The 18,356-nt window shown below is 48.4% G+C and overlaps 4 protein-coding genes across 4 annotated transcripts; 1 reads left to right on the top strand and 3 right to left on the bottom strand.

The window, feature by feature from the left end:
- Positions 1-1,293: 1,293 nt before the first annotated feature.
- On the bottom strand, positions 1,294-2,320 carry KD926_000253 (MDR family NADP-dependent oxidoreductase; the record flags this gene model as incomplete). The annotated part of the gene is made up of 2 exons (XM_053104191.1): positions 1,294-1,794; positions 1,841-2,320. 2 exons carry the CDS (start codon positions 2,318-2,320, stop codon positions 1,294-1,296), a joined length of 981 nt encoding a protein of 326 aa, XP_052952514.1.
- A 1,184-nt stretch (positions 2,321-3,504) lies between these two features.
- On the bottom strand, positions 3,505-4,667 carry KD926_000254 (uncharacterized protein; the record flags this gene model as incomplete). Its single annotated transcript, XM_053104193.1, has 3 exons — positions 3,505-4,212; positions 4,277-4,411; positions 4,470-4,667. The coding sequence occupies 3 exons, from the start codon at positions 4,665-4,667 to the stop codon at positions 3,505-3,507; spliced, it is 1,041 nt and encodes a 346-aa protein (XP_052952515.1).
- Positions 4,668-6,584: 1,917 nt separating this feature from the next.
- KD926_000255 (uncharacterized protein) lies at positions 6,585-7,580 on the top strand (the record flags this gene model as incomplete). Its single annotated transcript, XM_053104194.1, has 1 exon — positions 6,585-7,580. The coding sequence occupies one exon, from the start codon at positions 6,585-6,587 to the stop codon at positions 7,578-7,580; it is 996 nt and encodes a 331-aa protein (XP_052952516.1).
- Positions 7,581-13,352: 5,772 nt separating this feature from the next.
- Positions 13,353-14,654, bottom strand: KD926_000256 (zinc-dependent alcohol dehydrogenase; the record flags this gene model as incomplete). The annotated part of the gene is made up of 4 exons (XM_053104195.1): positions 13,353-14,125; positions 14,179-14,335; positions 14,395-14,443; positions 14,518-14,654. The coding sequence occupies 4 exons, from the start codon at positions 14,652-14,654 to the stop codon at positions 13,353-13,355; spliced, it is 1,116 nt and encodes a 371-aa protein (XP_052952517.1).
- Positions 14,655-18,356: the final 3,702 nt, after the last annotated feature.

An 18,356-nucleotide genomic window follows, 5' to 3' on the forward strand; every position in this document is an offset into this window, starting at 1 on the left:
CTCCCGAGCAGGGTTTTAGTGGTTTTACTGAGGCCTAGTCGATTCTCGCCAGTGCAGTATGACCGTGCCAGCACGGCGATCCTGAGGGAGAATGTTGTGAATCGAGGCTCGACCAAGTAAACAATAGAGCTTCGTATACGGAATTTATTCCGGATACAATCAGATTGGTTTCCAATCAATCTGATATTCATCTTGTATATGAACCCTCAAGCTTCCAGATGAGAATGAGAATAACGAATCTTCCTCGGAACAACAACATAAATAAACCACTGTCAACGTGAGAAAGCCCTAGATATTGCACTTTGAGCATAACTAGGTGTTATAACATCTTTTTGTGGCTTAATAGGCATCTCTAGTTTTCAACAACCACCTTAAACGGCGATGGGAACATTATCATGACTTAGCCGCCTGCCACCGCCCAATATACGAATCGAGTCCGCGCCACACCCCACGCTTCCTCGACCTTCTCACGTTCCAATTACGGAGTACCTACTCCTCAAGTGCAATTCCCCCCACCCACTACGTCCCACCCCAGAGACAGCCCGCTCACATACGTCAAGCTCTCCGACCCGCCTCCGGCGTACGACACGCATCCACCGCAATGGGGCCTCCCCCCCCGTCTGTTCCAAAATCCGTTGGCCATCCCTCTGCAATATCATCCGCCACATTGCATTGGCTGCCGCAACTACCACTGATAACACGCCGACCATCAACATGGGGATCACTCACTAGGGAGTTGGATCGGGGGTCGGGGAGGAGAATCTGCTTCTTCAGAGCGGCGTGGAACGTGAGGTCGAAATGCTCCAACCGGAACCTAGGTAGGTCAGATCGGGAATGCGTTCCTCACATTGGCCCGTTTCCCTCCGCCGCCGCAAGTGTCCGACGCCCGGGAATTCGGAATCCATAGGTTGAAGATGGACGACTCAATGTGTCAATTGTTTTGTATTAGTCATCTTCCATACACAATTGCCAGGTCGGGGCTTTACAGCAATTTAGACCTCTTAATGATTTCCACTGGTTGAGCCACATTTTCGACTACACCCCAGTTCCCGACGGTTCCTTAATTAACGTGCATGGCACTAGTTACATGGAACTTTACTGGACTTTTGACGGGAATTGCCATGTTATTCTGAACATCCGGAGGAATATACGAATTACAATGATAGTGTCCTATGTTTCGTGTTCGTCAATCCATTGCAGGCCCCCTCGGAACGCGACCAGACAGCCGCCGAAGGGTCCTTGCGCCCCAGCGCTCTTTATGGACGAATATCATATCCTCCTATCTCGTCACCCTTAGAACTTCAGCACAGCCTTGCCCATGTTCTTTCCATGGAAGATACCCGCCAAGCCGTCCGCGGCATTGTCGATACCAGCCGTCTCGTGAGTGAGAGTCTTGAACGAGCCCTCCTTGATCCACTTCTGCATATTCTTCTGGTGCTCCACGGCGTACTTGTCACCCATACCCTGGTCGCCGGAGAAGAAGCCACGAATATCCAGGCGCTTGGTGAACACATTGAGGATGTTCTTAATCGGATATGGCTCCGAGTTGTACTGTGAGATCAGACCACAGACGACGACCCGGCCGAAGTTATTTAGGGCGTCCAGAGCGGCCTCCAAGTGCACACCGCCGACATTCTCGTAGTAGATGTCAATGCCCTGGGGGGCGAGGCGGGCGAGTGCATTCTTCGGGGCCTCCTTCTTATAGTTAAATCCACCATCGAAGCCTAGGTCCTTGGTAATGTACTCTAGCTTCTCGTCCGAACCGACACTGCCGATGACCTTGAGACCCTCGTGCTAGCTGGCCGACCAGCTGGCCAACGGCTCCGCTAGCTGCCGAGACAAATATAGTCTCGCCCTTCTTTGGCTTTCCGATCTCGTAGAGAGAAGAATAGGCGGTAAGACCGGGCATACCCAGAGCGCCGAGGAAAACACGGACGTCCTCAATGCCGAGGGGGTTATCGAGGGGCTTAATGTTTGCGGTCTGCTCGGCACCCAGCGCGACGTACTCCTGGATGGGCATGTGGCCGGTAACGATGTCGCCCTCCTTGTAGTTGGTGTTTTTAGAGCGGATGACCTTGGCGATGGACGCGCTGTCGATGGGCTGGTTCAAGGAGAACGCCGGGGCGTGGGATTTGACCTCCTCGGGGCGCATACGGAAGCGCATGTACGGGTCAAAGCTAGCGTAAAGAGAGTGCAGGACGACACCACCCTCCGGAGCAGGAGTGCTGGCGTCATATGAGGCCGGCTCAATCACGATGTGCTCTCCGGGCACAGGATATCCCTGGGGGACCTTTTTGAAGACAAGAGCTTTGTTGGACATGGTGTGTGGATTGTATGGGCAGACGGTAGGCACGGAAGAATTGAATAGAGTAGAGGGACGAGGAGATAACTAGAGACGAAAGCCGGACCAAGAAGGGGGGAAGCTGTACAGATTTAAATACCTAGGCAATACGCAAGATCAGTGCTCATGATTTATAACCAACAGCCCACTCAAGGCAGAAGCGGGGCAGATCCAGAGAATCTCTGGAGAATTCGAGAGCGCAGTCATGCAAGAGAGAAGCTTCTCGAGATCCAACGATGCATTTCCACATTCATCCCGTCCAGTCTTCCCACGCCGTCTTGGGTCTTGGGAGAGTGGTATGCCCAGACTGTCCCTGGGAAGCCTTATCACCGAGTGCCAATAGATGCTGTAGACTGTGCTTTATAAGCGGCATGGCAAAAGCCGATCACCAAGAACTAGTAGACCAGACTACCACTGGCGGTAGTTTGGTAGCGTCCTCGAGTTAGCAACGGGATCACCCTGATGGGGTTGTTTCTACTAGCTTTGTCCTAGCTCGATTCTGCAATTATTCGCTCATGGCCCTATCACTAGACACTTACGGGCCATGACGCCACTAAGGTATCCTTAGTTGGCCGCCGCAAGGATGGATGACCCGTGACGTTGCCAGGAATTCTTCAGAGTAATGAAATGTGGAGGAAACTTGATTGCTAAGCTATGGGATAAGTGAAACTACTTGGAACCGGTCACATGACACTTCAACCCGAAAGCAGCTACGAGATATCGGTGCAACTCGATAGTCGATACTACTTGGTGATTTTTTTGGCGTCAACTATTTTGCTGCTTAAGCTATGCCGTTTAACCTTAGTGTCGGCTACTTGTGGCTTGTAGATGACCTAACTACCCTTTCTGCTGTAAGCATCTCCCTTGAAGATACTTTGTACGAGTAATCTGTCTGATGATGCAATGGTGTAAATCAGTTTCTCGCAAGTATTACGTGCGATCGCGCGATGGATCCCAAGTACTGGTGAAAGAATCGGCTACAAGGATTTCTCCAGAAAGATTACCCGCGCTCAGTTACAATTGTATTGCATTATTAGGCTCAAGTGAGTAATCCGGAAAGACTTCCCAGCTCAGTCAGACCCTGCAGTCGACTAGTAAAGGGAACCTGGTGCTGTCATAGAATCTGTTCAGACATAATCTAATGCTATTGCAGATGCTTGTTCCTATATAACTGGGAAGTGAATCCCAATATTTGCTAAGCGATCGACGATCTGCTGGCAGCGAAAAAGTTGAAAGCTGTCCTGATCCTCCTTACTTCGAAACACTTGAATAGCCGTTGTAAGGGTAAAGAAGGCAGAGCCAGGACCGCATAATCTCATTTCTGGCTGCATTAGATATGGCATGCTGTCGCAGATCATCTCTGCTAGAGCCTCTACTGGCTTTTCACCAGTAGACCCAGTAAGAGTCTTCACACATCCTTGATCAATACAGCCCGTATTAGCAGTAATTGCTCTGCTGAGGATATTGAGATGCTGTCTTGCGATAATCTCAAATGCCCAGTAATGGGTCAGGCTGGACGCCACCATGATGCTTGGGAACCAGAGAACATTCCCATATGAGGGAGATATGTTCTTGGGATTGGGCCTCAACCAAAACAAAGGAGACGGCGCTCTGGAGCGTACGCTGAGTTCCCAGTCCCGAAGTCTCTTGACAAAGTTTCGGAAGTCTTTGCAGAGCTGTTCGATAACAACATTCTTAGACGCGTCGGCAAGCTCGCCAATTTCATAGTATCTTTCTAGAAGGATGGGAAGCTCGCTAGCTTTGTTAAGAAGTAGCTGCATCATGGAGACGGTCTGTCCGCGAAACGGCGTAGTGTTCCATTCCTCTCGCGCGAGGAACGTTTTTCGTCGGTTTAGGATCGAGCTGATCAACTAGGTAATGTCCCACCATTGATCAGTAAGGCAACGATTGTGGACTCAAGCACTCATCACTTACTAGCAGAGGCCTGAATCCAATGAAAAGTGTATGCCAAATGCCACTACTGAAAGGTTCCGGTCCGAGATGTTCTGCTATATCCCCAAGGCCCTTCACGTGCGTCATCCAACCGGATTCCAGCTTTGGGATTATAATCTTCATGGATCATTGTCAGTTTGAGTGAGATAATAAATTCCCCGTGCCTAGCACTTACATCCGTCACTGCCAGGCACATTATCGCGATGCTGTGCTCAGTGTCAAAGGCACCTTGAGCTCCCTTGAGCGCTTTACCGACGAGTTCAAGCGAATCACAATACATCTTAAGTATCGTAGCCTGATACAACTCGTTTCCATGGTCATGGTGCCGTAAAGCAGTAGCCAAAGTCTTGATTGCACATAAGAGGAACGGCATGTGGCTTCTGGTCGCGGAAAGAAGTGGAAGTACTTCAACCCATGCCCCGCAGATCTGATTGTGAAACAAATTAGACTCTGCAGGAGCGCTGCAATTAACAGGGGCATAATGTTGCACGATAAATTGAATATCGTCTTGAAGTTCGTAGTAACCTCTTGTTTCCAATTGAGTAGCAATTCTGCCAAGTGAGGTTAATTCAGAGCTTCTGATACGCAGAATATGGTCTTTATTAAAGTTATCAAGTGCCTCATTTTGGTGTCCCAGGACTATTTTGCTCTCATCGTTGAGCTTGGCCTGATTCTTTGAAAGAAGGGCTTGAGGCACGAAAACAAATTCTTGCTGGTAACCACTACAGGGGATTCGTCGAAGCCTGCATTGAGAGCACTCAGGCTGTTTCCCATCGCACTTCAGACGCTGTCAGCAAGTCAATCTGTACTCTTGAAAGATTCGCGCGGCAGAAACTCACAGCAAGCTTGCGAGACCTGCAAATCTGACACACGTTCCTCCGTTTCCCTCTCATGATCCACTCTATGCCTGTAATGGTAACACAATAAACAAATGAATATAGAAAAAATCCAAGCAAAGATTAAATCAAGAAAAGCGATGCTAACCGTCCCAGCAGAGTTAGATCTCAGGTGCAGAGGTCAAAGGACAACGTACTAAACCCAGTAAATGGCAGAGCTCTGGGGACAGTAGCTCCTCTTGCTAAGAGTGAAGAGAGTGCAGGGGTGGACCGTCTTGGCGAATATAACTGCCTTTTGAAGAACAGATCAACGACTGATTTGTCAGGCTACGGCCGGAATAAAGTTAGGAACCTAAACTCTGAAGGCTCTTCGGGAGGACCGCCTTGATATGGTGTTTGCCACCGCTTACCAAGCAAAACTATGATTAAGTTAGTCCATCTATGGGGAGCACTGTCACAAAGACGTTTCTCGAAAGTGGGGATGAGTAGTGGAGCTACTGGGACAGGAGGAGGCAGTGGACACTCTGTCATGTTGGGTATTCCTTTTGTGGCGTTTTATGCATGCTATTATGGATTTGCCATCTACGTATTTATGTTTGATGTTGTCTTTGTCTATCAGTGGCGTAGGCCCATTTGCTTCCCATCCATCGGCGGTATAAACTTCGTGGTGTTGGTTGTCATTATGAGCAGAAGAGGAATTATAAATAGAATTGGTAAAACGACTTTTTCAGTATCAACAGATCCATATTGGGTGACCTAATTAAAGTAAGAAATAGCTTTGACGTGCGATGGCAAAAGGTTGAGCGGATACAGGGTTCAAGCAGAAGTTGCCTCTTGGGGAGTGTAATTTCGCCAAGTCTGCAAAGACTCGGAGCATGCACAATGGGGCCAGTGCGCGAGACATACCATGTAAATAGTGTACAACCAAGCATCGCCCATGCGCCAATATTGGCTTGGCGAATCCAATTGCCTTTTATGGATTAGCTCGGCGGTGGGTCTGCGGATCGGGATGAAATTGGCCCCAGCCCGGTTCCAAGGGTACCTTTTATCTACTCAGGGTTGACCTTGGTTATCCACATACGTTAAGCGTCTGCTAGGATAATACGCTTCATGAAAGACCTTATCGGGCAGGCACGGCAACTTCAAGCGGGGTGTGGCCAATGCCTGGTGGGCCGTACTAGGGACGTCTGAGGTCAACCAGAGTAAGTCAACACGAGGTAGTCTTTGATCACGTCGCAAAATTTTAAACCGAACGGAATTTAGAGTTAAGTCCGGTTGGGTGGTTGCTACCAAACAACATACCTGGTTTTTGAGAGTTGATGCTTCGCATATAAATGGAATGATATCCTCTCATCTATCTGTCACATGATCACATCATCATTCAGCGACAACGATCTTCAATTCCCTCAATCTTCATCCCAGACATTCCAGACCTCTCAACTACAACCATTAAAATGGCTGCACGATACGAATCTGCTCATCAGACACCCAATGGACCAGGTGATGGACGTCCTACCGCCTGTCAGATCATTGAGGACGAGCAGCTTCAAGGGAAATGGCTCGAGAAGACGATTCTGATCACGGGCTGCTCCTCGGGAATTGGAATTGAGACCGCCAGGGCTCTGCTTGAAACCGGTGCTACGCTTTACCTCACTGCACGAGATCTTAATAAAGCCAAGACAGCACTCGGCAGCATCCTGGAGAACGACCGAGCCCACCTCTTGGAGCTCGACCTTGACTCTTTGGCCAGTGTGCGCAAGTGTGCAGGCACTTTCTTGTCTATGTCTAACCACCTCAACGTCCTGATTGCCAACGCAGGCGTCATGGCGACTCCAGAAGGTCGTACTATAGATGGTTTCGAAACCCAGTTTGGCACCAACCACCTTGCGCACTTCTTGTTGATCCAACTCCTCCTTCCCGCGCTGCTCGAATCGAGTTCTCCAAATTTTCAGTCACGGGTTGTTATACTTTCCTCCTCTGCCCATCGAATGGGAGGAATTAATCTTTCCAACCTCAACCTTGAGGCGGAGTATCATCCATGGGTAGCATATGCCCAGAGCAAGACCGCCAATATATATACCGCCAACGAACTCGACCGTCGCTACGGAAGCAAGGGTCTGCATGCATGGTCTGTTCACCCCGGACTGATCCATACCGGTCTTATGCAGTATTTAGAAAAGGAGACAGTTGAGGGTTGGGGCAATGATCCCACAGTGGCAAAAATAACGAAGAATCCGGAAGAGGGAGCGGCCACTTCGGTTTGGGCGGCCACTGCAAGGGCGTTGGAAGCTCAAGGCGGTACATATCTTGAAGATTGCCAAGTTTCAAAGCCAGCCAACACTATCCCGGAACCGCATGAACCTGGATACGCAGCTCATGCATATGATGAAGAAAAGGAGGGTCTTCTGTGGGAGAGGTCTCTAGAGCTGATGAAGCCCTTCTTGTCTTGAGGAAATGTACCTATATGTATGCCTTGGATATAAAGGTGGATGGTGTTATCAAAGGTCAACGAGGCAGACTTTCAAATCCCGGATCTTAAGTGAGCCCTGCAAGTTGAATTGACAATAAACCTGTGGTCCACAGTAGGGCTCATATGTGGCTTTTTTTATTCTTCTTGTTCTTCCTATGAATTATCTATCACTCCCAAGTCTTATCCTTGCCATTATCTCTCCATGGCATTGTTCCCAACACGAGGTATACCTGACTTCAACTGCGGGAAAGACGGTTTTGCCTTTGAGGTATGGGACCGCAGCCCCGTACACCCAGTCGCCCGGAGTCGGCGGGCTTGGCACCCGCATTATATGGGAGCTCTCCCTCGCCGACTCTGTTAATGCCACTAGCCTAAGGGTTGATGGGCATTGTGTTTTATCAACTCCCCCCAAGAATTATCCTAGATTAGATGTATCGAATCTCCCACCATTTTACTTCTATTTTTTTAAGAGTTATATTTTCCTGAATAAAACCGACCCAATCCTAAGTTAAACCGACTTAGGAGTATATATCTCTTTACAAGCCTATAATTATTAGTGAACTTTGTGGCTAGAAACAAGCATCTCGAGACTTAATACAAAACGTCTTCCCCGAGGCCAAGTCTTGACTTTTGTATACAATTCCGCAATTCCTGCACAATTGTACCAGTGGCTGCTGGACGCCCCGGGTTGAACAAAGCTTGCTAAAAGAATCCAACAGTGAGCATTCACAGTATGTAAGGACCCACATGCCATATTATCCAACCTCGCTCATTCGATTCCTAGATTCCTATTATCTTCATGGGACGCAGCCTAGGTGGTATTATCATTAAAGAGGTAGGACAGCCCACAATACATTGCCATCTTAATAGGATTGTCTGGTAGGATAACAGTCCATAGAGCTAGGTATGGGGCAAGACCTTGGATTTAGTAGCTGCAATCATGCTGCAGGCACCGGGAGGCTTTGTAAAGTCGACCAACCAGAGATGACTTCAAGCTCTTTGTCTTCATGCAACTGTCCAAGGATCCTTTCTTGGTCTCTTTCGGCTGCCTTGTAGCACCATTCTGCGTGGATCGATAATCCCTTTGGCGGTAACAGCGGCGAGATTCCATCTTAATCCCAAGTACTGACGCCTTGCCCTTCCCCGAGACAAATCCACGAATACTCATAAAAGTCATGGTATAAACAGCCAACTACCTCCATTTGAGATGCCCACGAAGTCGCATCCTCCGTGCTCATGGAGAGGCTACATCACCATAATTACCACCTGGGCTCTCTATATCCATTTTGCTTCTGCATCAGTGCTGTGTATCAGCCAGGTATATAAACGATCAATTCGACAGAGATACACTTCATCTGTCTCCTCAGGGTCCTTCTCGTACAATGTACCTTCGTACTTTGAACACTCTTCCAAAGCTCTTCGATGGCGGGTATTATCGGATTCTCCCAGGACTTAAGCGGATCTCATGAGGTTGTACTTTCGCAAGGTAAATTCGTCCACTTCCTCATCCCCATGAAGGGTGCCTGCAAGCCGCATGAACTTTTTCGATTTCACTGGGATAGAGGCAAACGCGCGTAAAGAGATCTGACATCTTATAGATATTGGCAATGTAACAAATAAAGCAAAATTCGAGGGTGGAGACGATTGAGCAAGTGATGAGGGTCAGCCATTTATATGTGTTGCCAGGCAGGGCTGCATCGAGATTACGTTCAATGTCCATGCAAGAACTTAGTCAAGCAAAGGCGACATTGCGTGTCGTATAGCACTCTACCTATTGATGGTCTTACCATGTGCTGTAGTTCATTAAGTGAGTCCTTAGTCGTTCACTCAGAAATTCTAACCAGAGGAGGTAAAATACCGACAGCTAATCATGAAGTTTAGGTACTGCGCTTACCAACAATATATAAAGATGGCTTATGACCATCCGAATATGCTTTTCGGTATATGATGTGGTATGTGTAACTTAAGTTTGTGGCGGGTTTGAAGTATTCCCCAGCTCTACATCTCAGCTCAGCTCTCCGGCTTCGATATTATCTGTAAGGTTCGGTGACAGAGACAGCCTTGTAAGTTTGGACCACTGAACGTGCAGGGGCCTAGTTCTACAGAGCGTCTGAGCCGAATGACGGATACATAATCATTGTTTCATTATATTATATTGGGACTATGTGAGCGGGGTCTTCAGTCGCTGCCAAGTGATATGCGCTCCAATACAGGGTGTCTTCACGTAAATTTACATAAGTACTTCTGTTTTCAGGACACCACAGCACCATGATATGAGCATGTCAAAGTATGCATAGGCCTAGCCCTAGAATGAAATTCAGTCTGAGCACAAAGGTGCCCTCAAGAATGGATTACCTTTGACCTTTCGAGGCGTAGAGTACACAAGTTCCAGTCCTGCCCTCACTTGCCGTTCGCATTCTTTTGGACTATTTGAGCTTCCACAATCCGAAATATATACTCAAAGATAATGAGATGGCGCTTTACAAGCCCGTTGTAACCACCGTCAGCAAAGCCACGATTGAAAAGTCATCAGACTTTGCAGTATATGCACTACCAAAAGCCCAGCAAGTTTCCTCAGATTCAGAATGGACATTCATCATTCTTCTATCTGCCCGTATCAATGTGGCTATCGCTCTCCTCTAATACCTAGCCCGTCGATCGAGCGATAGACAATTGACGGACTAGCCTTTATGTGTGTGACGCTTTTACCTCCTTTATATATATTCCCCGTTTTATCGGATGGACCCTTTTCTCAAAAGAAGACTGCCACCTTTCGTGGTTATTTGCGTAGCGCTGACCTGACTATTACCACGTTTGTTACCCGGGCATCATTTAATTCCGACGACCCGCTTTCTTAACTGTACATTATGCGATCATCTATAACCTCTTTGAAAAGGCATCGGTAACCATTTCATCACATTTCGGGTGCTTGACTGACTCCGTGTACCCAACGAAAGTCTACAGGCAACAGACCTGTAGGTTATTGTATTGCGCGTAGACAACCGTGTCTGCTAGTCAGAAAGGCCGCTGTGACATAACCCGGCTAACACAACGAGTATTCGGGCAGTTCCCTTTGTCAACCCCCCCCATCTTGCCCGGGCAATTCATGGTTGTGTGAGATTCACAAGTATAGGTAGAGATAGACAAACGTGTTGAGATAAAATATCAATAATCAGAAGAGCTATAGTTGACTCTAGATATAAGACGTAGCGCAAGGAAGCGAGAGAAAGAAGCTTTCGCGTTCAGTAGGAGCCCAGATAAGCTATGCGGGTCCGTCACTCCGTATATCCTCCGCTCATTGTACATCTTCATATAAATCCGAGACATTGTGATGGTTGACGGTGGTCGGGCTCGTTTTCATATGAAATGGTTTACTATTCACACTATATTCTAATTCTTTCCTTCGACTACTAGGTATTTTGTTCGGTTGGGCGCTCTTTACTAGCAGTATAAATACTCCTGGTGAAGGAAGAAATGCCTAGCCTTGAGAAGAGCGGACCCACCCGAATCACCGAAAATGCCCAACTATTTTCTTCCATCCCCAACCCTCGTGAACTTGGTCGAACAGAAACCACGGCGTCTTCGTCCTCCCATGTCGTGACCGGTGTTGCGACGAGATAACCCAGTCATTGTATTTGCCTTGTGGAGCTGGCCTACTTTTTTTCTGGTCTGCTCTTCCCCGGGTTTCCCTTGCAGCTCTGGTCGTATGGACCGACGAGTAACTGGCCTTCATTTCAACGGCTCCGCCAGACCGTAAACATACCCATCACCCTCACCATTCGCACCGGCTCCTTGTTTTCGGTCAATTCGCTCCATTCTGGTTTCCACATTGACCGACCTCCACAGCGGAGAGCCGCCAGCAACAGACTGTTGCATCTTTCTGTCCCAATCCCAGACCAGCAATTAGCTCATGCTATAATGTCCGTTATTCTGCAGGTGATATATCTTGTAGGTAGGTAACTGTAGAAACAGTCCGGGCAAAGCAGGAGGAAAGACGCCTGCCGGCCGCGGCTTCAACCTGGCAGCTGGGAAGCAGGACTATTAACCCTTTCGAGGAAGTTAACCAGGATTTTCAACTTCGGGCTTAAACAAGAATCCCGACGCGTCAGAGCAAAAATTATGAATATAGACTCAAGGGGATGGTGCTAAATATGCCCATATAGCCATTTATGCTCGTCCCATTACCTTAATGGATGCAGTAATGCATTATCATCACCCCAGAAAGAGGAATCAGCTTGCCCCAGCTTCTTCTCCTGTAGATGGAGACTAGAGATATATAGTGTTATAACACTAAGCGTGATGGAAAAAGGCGACAGTGAGAGGGACGGTGTCCGCACTGACCAGGTGCCATTCAAATCATGGGGAACAAGAGTTCGGTAAGAGAACATGGTGGCAGACTGAGATAACTGTGTTATATTAGCATGTAGGGCTGATTCTCTCCCCGCCTATAGTGAGCTGGAGGCAGTCGCCGGGGTCTATTGAGGATATATCTGTCTCACCCCCCGGCGGCGACAAATTGCTCTGGTTTAGGACAGGTACATCTTACTCGTTCCTTTTCGTGGTCATATTTCGATGACGAGATGAACCGGTCATAGTACTGTAATGGACTTGGGGTAATAGTATACTTTTCTCTGTCTGCTCTTGTCCAGTCTTTCCTTGCAGCTCTGGCGGCGACCACCACCGGGCAACTGGCTTTCATATTCACCGGCAAGGTGCCAGACCGTTGTAAAAATGCCCACCATCCTCACTGTCGGTTGACTTGGTCATTGCCCTAAGCAGATATCCTATCGATTCAGCTGAATGTAGGTATATGCTCGGTGGGTAAAAGTGAAGTGTCATTTCTAAACTACAATCTGCCTAGCTATTTATAGTTCCACTTGTTTACACCTATGCATTCCTGATCCCTTGGTATGCCATTTGGAATGGTAGGCCAAGTCTAGGCCAAGCAAGGTGCTTTGCGGTATGTGGATTAGGTCAGGATACTCCACCTCTCTGGCCTGGTTGACAATATTGTTCCAACACTCACCATTCGCGAACGTCTCGCTTCCAGTGAATCCGCCCTATTCCTTCCGCGTCGACCGGCCTTCGCGCCGGGGAACCACCAGCAGCAAGTAAGAACTGCCCGGGCCAAGCAGGAAGACAGCGTCAATCGTGTCTTCAACCGAATCTGATTTCTCGTCTTGGCACAATATGCAGCGCCACTAATCCTTCTAGGATGCTGACCAGGGGTTCAACTTGGGGTTCGTCCTAGAACTCGACGTGTCCGAATAAAAATTACGCATAGAGTCCATAGGGCCTTCCTAGTTCTGGAAGGAATGGAGATAACGTGTCTGCCTGGGAACTTCTGTTTTTGTCCCATTACCTTTATTTACGTTGCATTTCATTTAAATTATACCTCAAGAGCAGGAATTGGCCCACCCAAGCTCATTCTCCTGTAGACAGAAGCAAGACTTATACATACAGCGACCATCTTCACGCCGGAGTAACCTGCTGGGTATTGCACTCTAGCCTCCGGATAGATGACAGGTGATCAATTTCATCCATGTCATAGAGTTATATATTGAGATCTGACTTATCTTCCACTGCCCAACAAGTCGGTCAAGTGCATGACAATCAACCCAACTACGCGGATAACGTTCCCTCGCCGGTTAATCGGGCATTCGCTTACGCTATCTCTCTTAAATACAGAGCGAACAAATTGGTAATCCATCGCAGGGCACTATCCGTTCAACAAGCCTGAATCATAGTTATACTAACCAGACAGATCAAGAACTACTCTTCCTTGCAAAGTGCCCTGCTCGATTTCCTTGAACACCCCAGTCAAACTGTCCATTTTCTCTGTGCGGAAATGGGTCTTGATAATGCCACGGGCGGCAAAGTCGAGAGTCTCGATGGCTTCGCGCCGGTTGCCGACAGCCGACCCGGTGATGGTGTAGTGGTTCCCGATCATGGCGGCAGGGATGGCACTGGCGATTGGCTGGGGGTCATTCTCGGGGAAACCGACGCACACGAGGGTGCCGTTGAAACGCAGAAACTGGAGGGCCTGGGCGTAGGCGGCATTGGAGGCGGTGCATACCACGGCGGCGTGGACACCCAGTCCTTCGGCCAGCGACTTGACGTGGGCGGAGATGGCCTCGCCGTTGTCGTCTGTGGGGAACTGGGTGATGTCGACGAAGTGCTCCGCACCAGACGCCTTAATCAGCTCTGCCTTGCTGCCGTGGTCGACTCCGACCACGCGCAGCCCCATGCCCTTGCTCGCCAGCTGCACGGAAATGTGACCCAGGCCGCCGCCTGCGCCGGCGATGGCGACCCATTGGCCCGGGCGGGCGTTGCTGCGCTTCAGCGCCGCGTAAACGGTGACTCCCGCGCAGAGCATGGGGGCCGCCGCGTCGGATGCCAGTCCGTCCGGGATGGGCATCACGTAGTTAGCGGTGCCCAGGATGTAGTGCTGGAATGTGCCGGGGGCGTAGTACCCAGAGACTTTCTGGGAGAAGCAGAGGCCATCGGAGCCGGCCTGACAGGGCTCTACGGGCAGTGAGGTTACATGGACAGTTTATTGAGAAGGTTGGTGGACGTACGGCAGTTGCCACAGGCACTGGCCACCCACTTGATGCCAACTCTGTCTCCAATCTTCAGACCAGAGGTTTCGGCGCCGGGGCCAAATTTCACAACTCTACCCACACGCTCGTGGCCACCAACCTGGCCGGGCTGGGTGGGATAGGGGAGCATTTTCCACTGGGTTGGTGTTAATGAGTGAATATAGATTTAGGTCGCAGGGTAGATGGGAGCTGTACGCTGTTCGCCATGATGCAGTAGTCCGAGTGGCACACACCCGAGTGCGTCCTACAGAAGTCAGTCGCAGGTGAAGGAGGATGGATGGACGTGGTTTTCCATGTGTGAAGCGTTAGGGAGCATACAGATTGACCAATACTTCGCCCGGGCCGGGCTCAGGAACGTCGACCTCCATGATTTTGGTGGATACGGTGCCGGGGTTGTCATAGACGACAGCCTTCGCCTTCTTCGGAATTTCAGGAGTGGCCATAGTGGAATACATAGTAGGTTATCTGCGGTAGATGCGGTGATGGAAGTGTAAAACAAGTGAGTTAGGGAAGACCAAGAAGGGGGAAGCTGGGAGAAGCCTATTCAAGGCAGATTTTGGTCCACAGCCCCTCATTTTAAATGCCGATGGGCTCATCGTGACATACGGAGTGGAGTACAATTGCTTCTCCCGCCGCGGGGAAGAGGGAATCCCCCAAAATTTTCATCCCCGGAAAGATATGCTGCAATGTACCAGCACCCACCGAGGCAACATATCCTTGTCTTTGGGAGGAAAAGCCTTCAGATAATCAAAATTAGACCCCGAACTTCGAAGCGGTACGGACCTCAATTCGGTTCAATTCGGTTTGTGTTAGTATCACCAGCTGGTCCTGCGTACACAAGTGAACAGTCTGTATGCTTGTACCGTTGGTTGCAAAAGTAGCGTCAACCCCGAATCTTCTGTGTTGGTGGTTGAGGATTAGTCTAAGTCACGTATGGCTAGCGTCCACCTTGGCAGTCTGAATGCCATGCAAATGATTGGTTGATTATTGAACATCTTGACTGTTTATGGCCTAGCTCAGTGGTATAATCAACAAAAGAATTGCCTAGGTGTGACATTGCTTTCGCAAACAAGTGTAAAGCAAAGGTCAATTGTAATTCATATTAGATAGTTCTAGATGTTAAGTCAGGTCAGGTTCTAAGCTATCCCTAAATACCGCGTCTCGACACTGGGCAGTCATAACACCGGAGCCACGGCTGCGCGCAAGAATGCGTACACCAAGCAGAGGGATGTCATCCCGACAGTTTGCAATCGCCACAGGTCGACTCGACACCACTTAACCAAGTCAATAAGCACAACCCACCCACTCTCCCCGATCTAACACCCACCGCCCCGTGCCAGAAACGGCAGACGCGCGTCAACTGCCGAGAATAGGATGTTGAAGATGTTGAACACTTGAAGAAGCGCCTTCAAGCTAGCCTACTAACAAAACTACTAACCCTCGAGAACTGATACGAATCTATGAGATTACGTGATCTAGCGGCTTGGCCAGCACACTCGAACCCCTGGGGAACTTAACCCTTGATCTATCCATAGAAGAAGAGATTGAATCGTAATGCAAGGGAATTAAGAGCCCTATCATTCAAAAGGCATTCGCTCCTTAGTAGGCTACGTGCGTATAGCCGATACAGTGTCATTCTGCCCTCCTTCCCCTGTGCATTTCATAACATGTGTTAATCAATGGGAGGGGTGCATGTCACATGTATTCTGTAACGCCAGTTTCGAATTTACGGATTCTAGTTTTATGTCGCTACAACGGCTTCTATCATCCGAATTACGCCATCACGTGGCCTCTTTTACTTACGTAGTCCCGGAAGTGTTTAAGGTGAGCACTCAAGAGATCGCATTTCTGGGATTTGCTAAGGTGTCCCAGAAATAATGGATTTCGAGTTTTTCAGAAACAATATACTCCCCATTGAACATCATAGACGGGGATCTAAACAATTGTCTAGCGTGGGTTATCCGGCTGAGAAACTTCCCCCGTATAGGATCGTCTACGATACATTCAAGGGTATATGTAAGGAGCAACAAGGAATCATGGAAAGATGTGAAGACTCGAGACTGCTTTCGGCTGCTCTTGGAAAGCAATTACCTAACCTGATGGAGTTCTAACTTCTGCGTATGCTTTCGTCGGACACTTGCAGAAGAATTTTGGGTGGATCTTTACTTGGACACGCATATGACCATGAAAGAAAAGTCACTTGAGCATCATTTCTAGGCCATTTATAATGGCTTGGAAACCGGAAACGACCCAGAGACCTTTTTTAACTCCATTCATCTATCGAGCCTTGAGCTTCGATATTTTTGTTCATGAGATACACTAGGATCGCGGACTTTAAGACTATATCTGTGCAATTTACTAAGTTATACTCAAAGGTTACTTTTAAGCGGATCAGGGTCACCATTGAGATTGCTGTCCTGCACCTTGCCGCATCTCCAGCAGCTGGACCTATGCTGTCTGTACATCCATGCACCTTCATTCAACGGTTTTCTCCAAAACAACGCCGGCTCTATTGAATATATTGGGTTCCACAATATAGACTTGATTTCTCCAGATACTCCTGACTCGGCTAAACTAACCACAGATTTTGGTCGCAGCACATTTGGAATGCAGTGGTTCACTATGTATATTGCCTCTGTCTGTTGTCGTGTTTGCCAGGGATAAGGATGGAGGTTGAAAAAGGCTAAAAGTGTTAACTAGTTAAGATATGAAAAGAAAGGAAAGCCGAGTTCATAAAAAGAAATTCTCGTATCCTTTAATATCAACCAACTCTCCTACTTTACTATGCGTAGGATCACGGGGATACTGAAGCTAATTATAGCAGTTGGTGCCCTACTATTTCGATGATATCAGGATATCTGCTGCTTAGAAGTAGAGAAAGCAATAGCTTGGCTTCTGATTCGCATGAATGTATTTAGCGAGCCAATTGACTCAGCAGGACATCTTTGATTCGTTCGGAAGCCCAGAGCCAGAAGCTACTTTCCATCCTCAGTTCTAAAATGGCGTCCCAATAGGTCTAATCAAGGCACTTATGTTTAAACTTAGAGATATTGAGCAATCGCTATAAATAGAATCGTACGGACATCAGGACGATAAGTAGAACCAAGCCGATGTCAGGTAGATTTCTTAAAACAATGCTCATAATATCTGAAGCAGTAGGTCATGCGGTATAGCCGAAAAAGGCCGTATAGGCAGGAAATAAGTACAGGATCTGGAGCTTCGTTGATTAGAATGTGCGCCGCGCATTTATTTGGTGTTATACTCCGCATTGGTAGCTAGCTTGTGAAGGGCACGATCACATAGCTGCCATGCGCGCTGTGAAGTCATGCTCCTTTCCGACATTGCGTGAAGCAACCGTATGGACGTCTTGAATAGTGCGAGAATAGCGGGCCTTTCCCCTTACATGTGGACGCTGTCAAACGATAGTTCCAGGAATAAGACTGTCACGGCTTGCATAATGTAATGTAGGATCCACAACCATGGACAAATATTGTATAAACGAGTGGCGTCCGGATCATCTATAATAAGATCGAGCATACGCATGGCAGCGACCACAGCCTGCACAGCCATTCTATTACTGAAACTTTCCCGCTCCCGCTCCAGGGTATTATATTAGAGCACATCAGGTCAGCAGAAACATGGGTGGCCAAGCATCACCAGTACACTGTAATATTAGAATCCAAAAGACAGCTTACAGCGGAGCCAATCGGAACTGCTGGCTGATTGGCCTGTGGAATCAAAAACACTCAGTAGTGCCAAGTACCGTGTCAACCTGGTGCTTGAGTTCACCGATCCGATTTTCTATATGCGCCCATGGCACTAACCCAGCATCCACAGAGCATACCTAGAGACGAGGTATGCGTTCCTAAGCCCCAAATCCAGCATCTCTTCTAGGGTTATCCCTGTTCCCCCGGGTCTGGGCGAAAGCCCCCAACTTGCGTCAATTAGCAGAATCTACTATATATCCCCACCACCAACGGTACGCGATTCAAATTCCAACTTGCGGCGCCACGAGCGTCTGCGCCTCCGTTGTAAAAATTACTGTTACATCTGTCAATACTGCGCACTCATACCCAACTGTGATTGTTCTTCCAATCAGGGCTGACTCCTGGTGTTGGAACAAACCTACATTCCCAACCAAGTTAGGGCTATCCTGG

The sequence above is a fragment of the Aspergillus affinis genome (assembly GCF_023601865.1).
Source record: "Aspergillus affinis strain CMG 70 chromosome Unknown NODE_106_length_126688_cov_89_299950, whole genome shotgun sequence".
Taxonomy (NCBI): domain Eukaryota; kingdom Fungi; phylum Ascomycota; class Eurotiomycetes; order Eurotiales; family Aspergillaceae; genus Aspergillus; species Aspergillus affinis.